Source organism: Sceloporus occidentalis, unplaced genomic scaffold (genome assembly GCF_023333645.1).
Source record: "Sceloporus occidentalis isolate IW3139 unplaced genomic scaffold, rSceOcc1.0.p SCAF_5, whole genome shotgun sequence".
Classification (NCBI taxonomy): Eukaryota; Metazoa; Chordata; class Lepidosauria; order Squamata; family Phrynosomatidae; genus Sceloporus; species Sceloporus occidentalis.
In genome coordinates, this window is record NW_028316985.1 from 69,411,431 (window position 1) to 69,424,133 (window position 12,703).

General features: G+C 42.1%; 1 protein-coding gene across 1 annotated transcript in view; it reads right to left on the reverse strand.

Annotated features, from left to right (window-relative positions):
* Positions 1–9,333, reverse strand: part of ANKRD26 (ankyrin repeat domain 26) — a 76,751-nt gene extending 67,418 nt beyond the window's left edge. The window contains exons 1-7 of the mRNA XM_089524349.1: positions 9,049–9,333; positions 6,021–6,135; positions 5,627–5,800; positions 4,617–4,723; positions 1,783–1,920; positions 1,325–1,473; positions 611–661 (exon numbers count right to left, since the gene is read on the reverse strand). Of these exons, the coding sequence (XP_089380475.1) occupies positions 611–661; positions 1,325–1,473; positions 1,783–1,920; positions 4,617–4,723; positions 5,627–5,800; positions 6,021–6,135; positions 9,049–9,299 (985 nt within the window). The 5' untranslated portion in view covers positions 9,300–9,333. The remainder of the gene's footprint in view (positions 1–610; positions 662–1,324; positions 1,474–1,782; positions 1,921–4,616; positions 4,724–5,626; positions 5,801–6,020; positions 6,136–9,048) is intronic.
* Between the last annotated feature and the right edge of the window lie 3,370 nt (positions 9,334–12,703).

The following is a 12,703-nucleotide window of genomic DNA, read 5'->3' on the forward strand; positions in this document are numbered from 1 at the left end:
TCTCCATCTGGTCTTCCATCAGTCCCAGCAGAAATAATTCAGATCTCAGTTGAATATTCTGCTTCAGAATCATTTATATTACAGCATGTATAAAGATCCAAAATCTTTTAGCTTTCTCACAAATACACTATATATGGTAAAATGTCCCAAGATGCTGTTTACAATTCTAACATATACTAGGTATCCCTTGTGTTGTACAGTATATATTTTGAATACATTATTCTATTCATTAAATCCTGATTATTTTCAGTTTTTGAGTTCCTATATAAATATGAAATCCCCAGTCAAAGAGCAGCTGTCCATTTACAGTACTTCCAAGTCAAGCAGTAGCTTCTGAGGAGCAGTTTTGACAGAACTGTAGCCCTGGGAAGAAATTTAAGTCCTTCCCCATATGCAGTAGTGTCAGTCCTGCTTTCACTCCCATACCCCAATCTAACCCTCAGATTTCAGCATTTACTGGCAACAAATTGCCCTCCAGGGTTGAAGTAAAACTACATACTACGCACACATAAAAGCAGTACACACAAACCAAAGCAAGCTCTCTCAATTAAAACAACTAAAACTATCTAAGCAAACTATTACAAACTTGACTCTTAAGAGACAATTATACCTCTCCCTGAATCTCCTGCTGCCTGGTTGAATGACTGCTGCCCCTCCCTATCTATTCAGGACAAAGCATGAAAGGAACAGATAAAAAAAAGTGAATTCAGAAAACATTTACAAATATACTTATGTATAAGAACAAAAAAGAAGTTACTCAATGTCATGACTGCACTGAAAATAAAAAGAAAACAATATGCACTAAAAAAACAATCATTCATTCAAAGAGGTCATTCTTTTTTTCCAGATACTGGTTTGTTTTTTTTCTCATTCTGGAATATTTAGGACTTCCAGGACAAAAAGACTAAATGATTAAAATAGGATATTAACTTGGGAAACGCAAAATAGCCATACCATGTAGCATTTGACATGCCTGAGAACCATCTGTTCTGAATTTAGCAGAAGCCCCCCTGCCCTCACTCTTCACATTGGGTTCCTATTACAATAACTATGTGTTTTATAACTCTAATTGACTGGTCTATCGAGGGCTATCAATCACCACCTATCACAATAGTCACCTGGAACTCCAGTTTCAGTTACACTGTTCTCTTGGACACAATGCTGGGGATAACCGCAGCAAAGTGCTATTCCCCTAATGTATTGACTGTGCGCTCTGCACAGATATCTAGCCTATCACTAAGGGAAAAGAAGACATAATGGACTAGCTCACTCTTTGGTTTAAACCAGAAAAGCACACCTTGGGACTTAGAATATAAATCCATACCTTCTCTGTTGGTAGCAGGAGCACCCAAGGTTATACCAGTATCTCTTACTTTGCCTGGGCTGCTCAATATAGACAGGACGTTTTGGTCATCAAGAGAATCCTCTTCTCTATCTCTATGCCTGGAATAATCAGCTATATATTGAAGAAGGCTAAAAGGGAGGGAAAAAGAATACTTTACAAAACACTGTGACATTTTTTAAAAGCAAGAATACAATAAGGTTCAGTAGCACTCTAAGAAAAAAGGTCTTTTGCAGGAATCTGTGGAGATCTATCCTCACATGCCAACTGATCTATTTTTGTATTCTTTTACTTAGGCTGAATTGGCAATACTCTAGCTATTCATTTCTCACTTGGGGACATTCAAAGAGACTTTTTAGAACTCCTACCACAAATTCAGATTTTGGGTTGTTTGGTAATCCTACAAATACATTTTTTCAACTTTAGAAATAAAATCTTACATAGGATCATCACTAAGCAGAGCATAATCCCTTGCTGACCATCCACTTTCATCTTTATGGGAAACATCTGATCCATGAAAGAGGAGAACATTTGTTAAATCACGTTTTTTATTAGCGGCAGCAATCAGCAATGGAGTTCTGAAACAGAAATAGAAAACAGAATGACTATATGATCCACTCATTTAGCCCAGATCATTCACTGCAGCTGCTTTAATACTTCAAGGTTCAAATACCATAATTTGTTATTGCAAAAATTAGAGCAGAGCACACTTTGATAATACAGTTTCCCCTCCCTTTTCGCGCACTTGGAATCCGTGGTCTTGCTCTTCACGGGAGGGACAAGCACCCATTAATAAAATGGTGGTATGGCCCATTATTTTCTATGAGACTTAAAACATGTGCAAGTCATGAATTGGGAGGGGATACTGTATTCTAATATATTTGGTTGAAGCATGACTATTGCATCAATGTTCACTTTCAGGAATGGGCTGTTTGCATTTGAATTTCATGCAAAATTACCTAGGCTCTGTATTTAAGATGTAATCAAGAATATTAATAAGTTTAACAAGACGGAACACTTCTACAAATGAAAACACCTTTTAAAAAGGTAATTTGTTGTTGTTTTATGAACAACAAACAATAAACATTCGGTTGTTCTGTGTTTTTCTAAGTTCTTCTATGAAAAACAAATACACATTATGAATTGAAAGCTTCCATCATCCATGATTGTTGGCCATGGTAAACTAATGCATGTGAAGTATGCTACATTCCAGAGAACTGAACTAACCATTGGATACCTTGGATACTTAAGAGCCAGAACTCTGTGCCTGACATATTATCATAAATAATACTGTTCAGTCCTTGTAAGAGGATTTCAAATAAGACTCTCCACTCCTTGTGAAAGTTACTGTGGGCAGCCTCACACTTATAAGCAGAGTTTGGATTGAAGAAAATTTCATGACCTATTGGCTCTTTTCATACTGATTTTTTCGAGCATAGAGAAAATGACAGGTTCATAAATACAGTAGTGGATAATCTTCTCTCTTTTGGAACTATAAATAAAATGCATTTTGGATCACTAGAACCATATATAAAATGTTATTGGTAATTAGAAGATAATTACTAAATTAGCAATAGCTCATATTAAGAGCTTTTATGTTCAGCTTATCAGGAACATAAGGATACATCTACACTGCAAAATTAATGCAGTCTGACACCACTTTAACTGCTATGGCTCAATGTTATGGAATTCTGGGATTTATAGCTTTATGAGATATTTAGTCTTCCCTGTCAAAAAGCTCTAGTGCCACAAAAATACAAATTCCAGGCTTCCATAGGATGGAGCCACTGTAGTTAAAGCAGTGACAAAGTGCATTTCTGCAATGCAGATTCAGCCTAAGCCATGTCAGCTAAAGTAGAACACTACATTGTACTGATGCTGAAGCAAGAATGGTGGAACCGTTAAGAGCATATTACACTGTTCTCAAAAGTCTGCTTTCAGAATGTTCATTTTCCTCAAATCATCCACAAACTTTAGTCATCAAATTGTGGCAAGCAGCTTCACTCTATGATATTTTGTTTGCTTGAAGCAAGTACAAACTGCCTGCCTTTACCGTAGTTCAGCCAACTATTTTTTAAAACAGGATGGGAGTGAGCTCCTTTTTACCACGCTTAAAATTAAGCAACTTTTGAAACACAGAATCATAGAACTGGAAGAGACCACAAGGGCCATCCAGTTTAACCCCCAGCCCAAGATTCAATAGCTCTGATCTTACAACAGTTCCTCCACAGAATCATGTGTGGTCTATGTCAGTGTCATGAATAATGTGACCCTGCAAAAGATTAAGAACTGCAATTCTAGGACCCGTTACACACAGGCTGTTTTGTGCGTGCGGAGCGCGCACTAGGTTTAGAAAGGGGCGGTGCTTCCGCACCCCCCTAACCCTAGTGCGCGCTCCGCACGCACAAAATGCCGGTGGCCGTTCCACACGGCCGCCGCCATGAGGACGTCATGACCACGCCGCCTCTATACGGGGCGGCGCAGAAGTGACGTCCTCGCTCCGCGCCAGGGCGCCTAGTGCGCCCTTACCGCGGAGCAGGAAGGAGCTCCGTTTCGGAGCTCCTTCCTGGTTTGGTCCACTGGGCGCAGCCTTCACACAGCTGCACCCAGCGGACCAAAGGAGAAAGGGGCCAAGCAGCCCCTTTCTCCTCCTCCCCGCCGCCGCGGGTTGTCCTTGGGGCTTGAAGCCCCAGGGACACCTCTTTTCAGGCTGCGGGGAAGCGGCGTTTTGCCGCTTCCTCGCAGCCTGAAAAGTGGCAGATCGGGGCCTCAGAGGCTGCCGTTCTAGCCACTGAGGCCCCGATACACCGGGGAAAGGGGCGGGTGCAGCCCGCCCCAAATGGGCGGTCTGTAACCCGCCAAAGTATTCCTCACTACAGACTATGCTGCCTACAGCTGCAGGGACTCACAGTCCAAAAACACCTGGAGAACCACATGATTTCCACCCTTCTCTGTGCCACCCCTCTAGAGCCAGAAGAAGGATTTAAGCAGCAATTCCACACACTCTTCTGTGGAAAAAAGTTCCACTGAACTCTATCATATTTTCTTCTGAGTAGATGTGCACAATGGCAATGTTAAACCTGGCCCCAAAGTTTACTTACAGTGAGAGGAATATGGAACTGCAATTAATTAATAATGAGTACTTCCAGCTAAGAAATAGCAATTTCCACGCTATGTTCTTCTCATTTTTTCATAGTAATGAATGGCAACAGACTACTTGAGAAACAGTCCTAAAATTTTGAGGGAAGGATAAAGTAAATAAATCAAGCTGTACCTTCCTGACTTATCAGTAGCATGTACAGATGCTCCTTTTTTAAGAAGAAACTCTACCATTTCACGATTATTTTCAGCTACAGCCACAATTAGAGGTGTACTCCCATCCTATAAGAATAAAAACAAATTAGAGGACACAGTGTTTATCCACACATATTTTCCTATTTTCTATTTAAGGAGCAAAATGAGATTAACATGCAAGAATATATATGGCTATTTTTTTAAAAGAAAGATTCTAAGTAAAACAAGAGATAGTATAGAACATTGTACAAATTGCATTTTAAAATAAAAAATAGAGTTACTCACAATCTCACAACCATTAATAAACGGCATAAGCAATGCCAAGGCCACTTCACACAAAGCGTGCTTCAATTTCATGAAGTATGTTCTTTGTTCAAATAAAAATGTGTTATTTTTAAAATATTAATTCTGTTTATTATAGCTAAAGCTGATGTATCATGTCTAGTAGTGTAACTAACCCATGTAAAATATTAAAAGCATATTTTTCATGAGGGTGAGTCCTATGGCTAGCAGTGATACAATGGGGGAAACAGGCAGATGTAGAGTGAAAGCAGTGAATTTATCACCAAGGAGGCTTATCAGTAGATATACATTTTAGTATATGACTTTTGGATTATTATTTATATGTGAACATGGCCAGTGTATCAAGTAATATTTTTCTTCTTAAACTTTTTCAACTTCAAAAATAAAAAACCCTACAGAAACAAAGGCCTGTTACAGACAGCCAAAATAAAGCTGCTTCGAGTCACAGTGGAGGTATAGTGTTTCAATGATGCATGCGTCCTAAGAGTCTAGAAGCCACACCAAAGCCACGCTCCAGTCCTTAGGGCTGGAGCGTGGCTTTGGTGCAACTTCTGGACTCTTAGGACGCATGCATCATTGAAACAGAATACCTCCACTGTGACTCGAAGCAGCTTTATTTTGGCTGTCTGTAACAGGCCAAAGTTGTTGTGACTTTCTTTCTTGACCTTAAAGGAAATGGTACCTTACCTTATTATGTGCTTCAATATGAGCTCTATGTTCAAGGAGATGCTGTGCTATAGATATGCTAGAACTAGAAGCAGCAAAGTGGAGGGCAGTATTATTGTATGCATCCCCAAGATTAGGATCTGCTCCATGCTCAAGCAGGTAAATAGCACAAAATTCTTGCTGGCACTGCACAGCCTATAACATTTAAAAAGAAGAAGTTAGGCCAAAAAATACGTTAATGCATCCAAATAATTAACCCTGTCACAGCATAATTCAACATAATATAAGTATCTTGTCTTGAAAGTGTTTGGTTATAATTTATTGTAATTTATTATGCTGATAGGAATTGTATTAAATTGACACTTTCTGTCAGACGTGCCGCTTGCAAAGTTCCAGTATTATGTCTCATACATACCTTCATCAGTGGAGATCTTTTATCACTATCGTAGATATTTATCTGGCATTTGTTGTCCACTAAAAAAGTAACAATATCTGTACATCCATTGGCGCAAGCAAAATGCAAAGGTGTTCTGGAAGGAATGTGATTAAATTCAATCAATAATGCAGAATAATACTGTTTTTACTTTAGGGTTATTTGACTTTTATCAGTCAGCACAAACCTGGGCTCTCTCATTTTATCCTCACAACAACCCAGAGTTGGGATAGGCTAAAATTAACCCCAAGATTAAGATTAACCTACCATCTACTGCAGGAAATGGAGAGGAAATTACACTGGCTTCTGCAGAACTCCCATTCACAGGCCACATGTGTAGCTCTGGTGGTGACTGGGGCTCTGATGGATGGGGCAGAAAACACACAACATATGCAACACCTTTTACCTTAATATCTATCAGAATCAATACATCCAGCTGAAAGCCTCTTCTCCCCCACCCCCTGTACTTTTGTCAGCAATCCCAAAGCAGAATTCAGCTATCTTGATCAGGATCACAGCAGTGGAGTGGGTGTAGCTTCCTTGCAGAGAAACAGTGATCTCTGTAGCCCAGCTAGTGGTTGATAACCTGGATTGTGGGAACAGTAGAAGAGACCCTCTAGAAAAAGGGAAAGAGAAGCTGAGCATTGTATGTTTTCCCTGAGGTGCTCATAATGACTTTCTAGTTTGGCTCTCCCCCCCACCCCATTTGATTTCCATTTTAGTTGCATTTGACCATAAAGTACAGGAAATGGCCCTCCATTCAGTTCTACTTTTGTTTGTGGAATTAAAGGCATCTTCAAAAGCAACAGGACAAATGTGATACAGTGAGGCAAGGTGTCCGATCTAGACTACGAGGCCCAGGTTCCTATTCTTTGTTCATCTTTAGAACTGTCACTACTATCACTACTATCTACCAGCTTAAGCAGAGCTGGAGCAAGGACATCTTGGGATAATAATCACTGGCCTGATCTCCTTGAAGGGTTGAATGCAAGGAAGAGAGTAAAGCATATGGTATCTTATTCAGTGGTAAAGTATCGATAACTTATGAAAAGCACACCTGAGGAGCTTAACAGGTCGCATCAGCTAGCACCCCATGTAGTCAGGAGCCATGTGAAATAGCCAGATCCACTGACATCTATAGGCAAACAGTGTTGCTTGACAGAAGAGGCAATCCTGGCTGCCCCAGCATCCTGCCCTCCCATACCAAGCAACTCGACAGGTGTGTTCAAACACTTCCCAAGCATAGGGCTGAGAGACAAACCCACTCTACCCATGAGGAGGAGAAACCCAATGGGACCCTCTGCCAAAACCACCCCCACTGCCACAATCCTAACCCAAGGAGAGAATGAAGCAGAGGGAATGCAGGGAGCTGTCTGTGAGAACACAAGGAATGCATCTAATGCAGTTTGAGACCACTTTTATGGCCATGTTTTCATTCTAAGACTCCTGGGCTGCAGTTGTGTGAGGAAGCAGCATGGCGCAGTGGTCTGAGCACTGGACTATGGCTCTGGAGACCAGAGTTTGATTCCCTGCTTGGCCATGGAAACCCACTGGGTGACCTTGGGCAAGTCACACTTGCTCAGCCTCAGATAAAGGCAAAGGCACAAGCACAAGCACAGTTGCTGGGGATGGGAGAGAGGGCCTTCTTGGTGGCTGCCCCCAGACTCTGGAACTTCCTTCACAGAGAGGCCAGGATGTCCTTCCATCAGCAGGTTAAGACCTTCCTATTCAGACAGGCATTTGAAACAGAAGATTTTTAAAGAACAGGCTTGGATGTTGTACTGTTCTAAAGTGTATGCTTTTTAAGTGCTTTTATCAATTTTATTGTATTCTGTTTTTTAAAAGACATCTGTTTTAATATTGTGCTAGTTTAATTCCATTTTGTCACTTTTGTAGGTTTTTAACTGTATTGTGTTTTTAAAGTGTACGCTGCTTTGAGTCCCAATTTGCAGGGGAAGCAGAATACAAATAAATATAATAATAATAATAACAACAACAACATCAACAAACCTCTTCTGAATAAACTTGCCATAGTAGGTTCACCTTAGGGTTGCTCTCATTCTGAAACAATGTGAAAATACACAACAGAGGCCCCAGCACTCTTTGGCAGTGAAGGCTCTGAATGCTGTGTGTGTGTGTAGAAGCTTAGACGATTATGTTGTTAGAATCATAGAGTTGGAAGAGTCCAACCCCATTCTGCCATGCAGGAAATCTCAATCAAAGCATCCCCAGCAGATGGCCATCCAGCCTCTGTTTAAAGACCTCCAAGGAAGGAGACTCCACTGCACTCTGAGGAAGGAGTGTGTTCCACTCTCGAACAGCCCTTACTCTCAGGAAGTTCCTCCTAATATTGAAGTGGGATCTCTTTTCCTGGAGCTTGCATCCATTGCTCCGGGTCCTAGTCTCTGGAGCAGCAGAAAACAAGCTTGCTCCCTCCTCAATATGACATCCCTTCAAATATTTAAACAGGGCTATCATATCACCTCTTAAGCTTCTCTTCTCCAGGCTAAACATCCCCAGTTCCCTAAGGTACAGGACAGACCACCTGAAAAAGGTGGCCTGCCGGCAGCTTAATTTCCTCCGATGGGAAGCCGCAGCCACCAGAACTGGACACAATATTTGGTCAGGTGGGGCCTGACCAGAGCAGAATATAGTGGCACTATTACTTCTCTTGATCTAGACACTATACTTCTATTGATGCAGCCTAGAATTGCATTGGCCTTGTTACCTGCCGCATCACACTGTTGACTCATGTCCACCTTGCAGTCCACTAGGATTCCTAAATCCTTTTCCCAGGTAGTCTTGAGGAACTTCCTGAGAGTAAGGGCTGTTCGACAATGGAACACACTCCTTCCTCGGAGTGTAGTGGAGCCTCCCTCCTTGGAGGTCTTTAAGCAGAGGCTGGATGGCCATCTGTCAATGGGGATGCTTTGAGTGAGAGTTCCTGCATGGCAGAATGTGCTTGGACTGGACGGCCCAGTGTCGAAATGCAGGAGCCCTCCTTCCTCACCTGCCCTCTCTGTCCTGCTCGTCCAGGTCGTGCTTCTGCAGCAGGTGACGGAGCTCGCCCAGGTCCCCTTCGGCGGCCGCCCGGTGCAGCTTGCCCAGGTCTTTGCTTCGGACCTGGTAGCCGCCTGAGCCCGGGAGGGAGGCCGCCTTCGCCCCTCCGCCTCCTCCGCCTGAAGGGGTCTGCCATGGCTGCAGGGGCTCCCTCCCCCTCCTCTTCCCTCGCAGCCCCAGGATCTTCTTCATCTTCTTCATCCTCCTCGCTCAGCGCGCGCGCGAGAGACGCAGAGAGAGGGACTGACTGAGCGCGCGCGCACGAGAGAGAGAGAGAGAGAGAGGGACCGAGAGGGATTGACCGCGCATGCGCTCTCTCTCTCTCTCTCTCGTCTACTCCGGAGCCACGGCAGCCGGGGCATCCAGGGCAACGGCGTCACCGGAGTTGGTATTACGCATGCGCTTCTCCAAGCAACTCCTGGCGGTGCCAGGGGCTTGGATTCAAAAGGCGCATGCGCAGTCCTCCTCGGCTGTTTCATATATATGTGTGTGAGGGTGAGAGAGAGGAGGATTGCGCATGCGCCCTTTTGAAATCATTATTATTATATTTATTTGTATCCCACAGTTTGGGGAACCACTGTTCTTAGTGAAATTTTGGCCTGTAAAAATTTGTTTGAACTTCATTTCCCAGAATCCCAGGCCATTGGCCGACGTGGCTGAGGCTTCTGGGAGCTGAAGTCCAAAAAAAATGGAGGACCAGAGTTTGGGAATCACTGCACTTGAGCGAAAGAAAGATAGACACTTGTGGCATAAGCTTTGTAGACTTTGGTCTTCTTGCTTCTTCTGAGGAGTCTAAACGTGTGCCGAAATAATGCAGTTTGACAGCACTTTAATTGCCATGGCTCCATGCTATGGAATCTGGGATTTGTAGTTTGTTTTGGCACTAGAGCTCTCTGACAGAGAAGGCTAAATATCTCACAAAGCTCCAGTTCCCAGAATTCCATAGCATTGAGCCACGGTCATTAAAGTGGGGTCAACCTGGATTATTTCTGCAGTGCAGATTCCACCTTCATCTCACATATTCTGAGGAGGTAGTGCAAGTCTAAGCTTATGATAGAACCGCATTTCTTTCAGTAAGGCTCCCATACTGCAGCAATAATCCAGTTTGACACTGCTTTAACTGCCATGGCTCCATTTTATGGAATTCTGGGAGTTGTAGTTTGGTGGAGGCACCAGAGATCTCTGACAGGGAAAGCTAAATGTCTCCCAAATTCACAGAATGGCATTGTGCCAGGGCAGTCAAAGCGATGTCAAGTTGCTTTATTCCTGCAGTGAGATTCAGCCTCGGCCTCAAAGGTGCTTCAAAATCCCATTGCATACTCTGCTCAGGGAGTTGTGTGATGAATTATTAAAGAATTGCTGAAGAAATTTTAAGTCACTTGCCAGACTTTGTTTTATCTTGTACTTCAGGCAGAACATCTCATTCCTCGCTCTCTCTTCCATCTGATTCAGCAGAGTCTGCTTTCCAGTTTGTTGTGCAAACACAGAAAATACAAACATTCTAGGTGTGAACCATTTCCAATGCCTTGCTCCCTGTAATGCTAGAAAACTGAGACCTGAAGGAAAACCCCAAGGTTTTCTTCCCCCCCACACACACACACATTTGAGGGGCTGTGTCTTCATTTTGCCACACTCACGGCTATACTCCAGAGTCAGGCTGAGTGTGTTTCCAGCGGAGAAGATGCAAAGAGTCTTGTTGGGATGAATGGCCCCACTGACCGCTATGTTGCTCCCAAAATATGGCCGAGTGGAAGAAGAAAGGCCTGAACTCACCAAGTTTTTTCTTATTTGAGAAACTAATCAATGTCAATCAGCACTTCGATGAGAGAAAGCTAAAGAAAACCAGGGGGGTCTCCATATAATGCTAGAAAATAACCCTATCCGAAACCCCGGAAAGCTGCTGCCATTCAGAGCTGTCAAAACCAGGCTAGATTGAACAGTTTGGCAAAGTGCTCTGCAGATGTGGGTACTGGAACATAACATCCAGAAAGAAAACAAAATACATATGTCATTATGTCCCCCAGATGTCTTTCACAACCTCTCTACCATATAGCAATTACTCTAGGAAACCAGAACATGTCATTTGTCTCTGTTTCTGGGTATTTCAAATGCCAAACAAATGTTCTAAAATAATACTAATAAATCTGGTTAAAGTGCTTGAATGTAGAAATAGCACGATTCTAATATGAAATGTTTACTTAAATTATTGTGCAACAAACTTAAGCTATCCAGCAAACTGGGTACAATTACAGTTTCGTATTACACTTTTGTAGTTAGTACTTACCGTAAGTAAATGTCATTGCTGAATTTCATTGCAATTTCATTTGTTAGATGAATTTCCATGCTTATGGACACTGGAAAATTCAAAAAACCAGGGGGAGATGATCACACAGAGGGGCAAAGTGTCTTTATCCCATCCTTAACCTGTTGTATTCGTATGATCAGGAGGAGGATTATCATACCCTCGTGTGCTTATCCCGCTCTTCTCCCATCCGTAAAGAGTAATGGACCCATCATTTAGTATTAGTGGGAGTTTCCGTTAATACCAAATGATGGGTCCATTACTCTTTATGGACAGGAGAAGAACGGGATAAGCGCACAGACGTCTGATCATCTCCCCCCAACTGTGTAAATACCATAGGTTAAGGACAGGAGCAATCTGGTTTGCTCCTGTCTAATTTCCAGGGTTAAAAATTATTACTGACCAATGTTTTGACCACCAACTAAGCATTTCACCTATACACTCTGTTGCCCTAGGTTTACAGTGCCAATTATGTTATCCTTCGTGTACAGCTCTATTAAGAAATGATCAGTCTTTTAAAAAAATATTTAATATGCAGAATCTCTCACATAGTACTAAGGGATTCTGGGACTTGCAGTCCAAAATGAAGTTTTCCATCTCTTAACTGAGCTTTGGTTTGCCATCTGGGAAGCTATTCCCCTGCAGCTTACACCTCCATTGGTATAGCTAGAACTGAGTTGTACCTTGTTTGTTGGGGAAATGACCAAACATTTCCTAATTTGTCTTGTTTATTCTGCTCTGGCTCTGTCTTATATCCTTTATTCTTACATACTGCAGTGTAGTCTCTAGATTGTTCTATTCAGAATTATGCTCCTAGATTTTTAAAAAATGTTTTCCTACCTTTGCTTTTATTAATACATTTGTCTCATATTTAAAATGACTTTTTTTGCCCAAGGAAAGTCAATTAAGTGTTACAAGTTTAAATGACAGGTACTGAGCAGAGTCAAATAATGGTTACCCTCATATTAATTACTATAATAATAATAATACTCCCTCAGAGATATTATAAGTTATATTAATACTTGTTGATGTTGTTATGTTCCTTCAACTCAGTGCCAACTTATGACAACCCTATCTTAGGGTTTTCTTAGCAAAATTTCTTCAGAGGAGACTTGTCATTGCCTTCCTCTAAAGCTGAGAGTGTCAGTAGCCCCTGCTAACCCAGTGGGTTTCTGTGGCTGAATGTAGATTTGAATCCTGATTTTCTGAAACATTTAAGGTGTCATCCTGTACGCTTACTGATCTCAATGGGATTTGCTTTTCAGTAAATATATATAAGGCTGCATGGTAGACAATGCACACA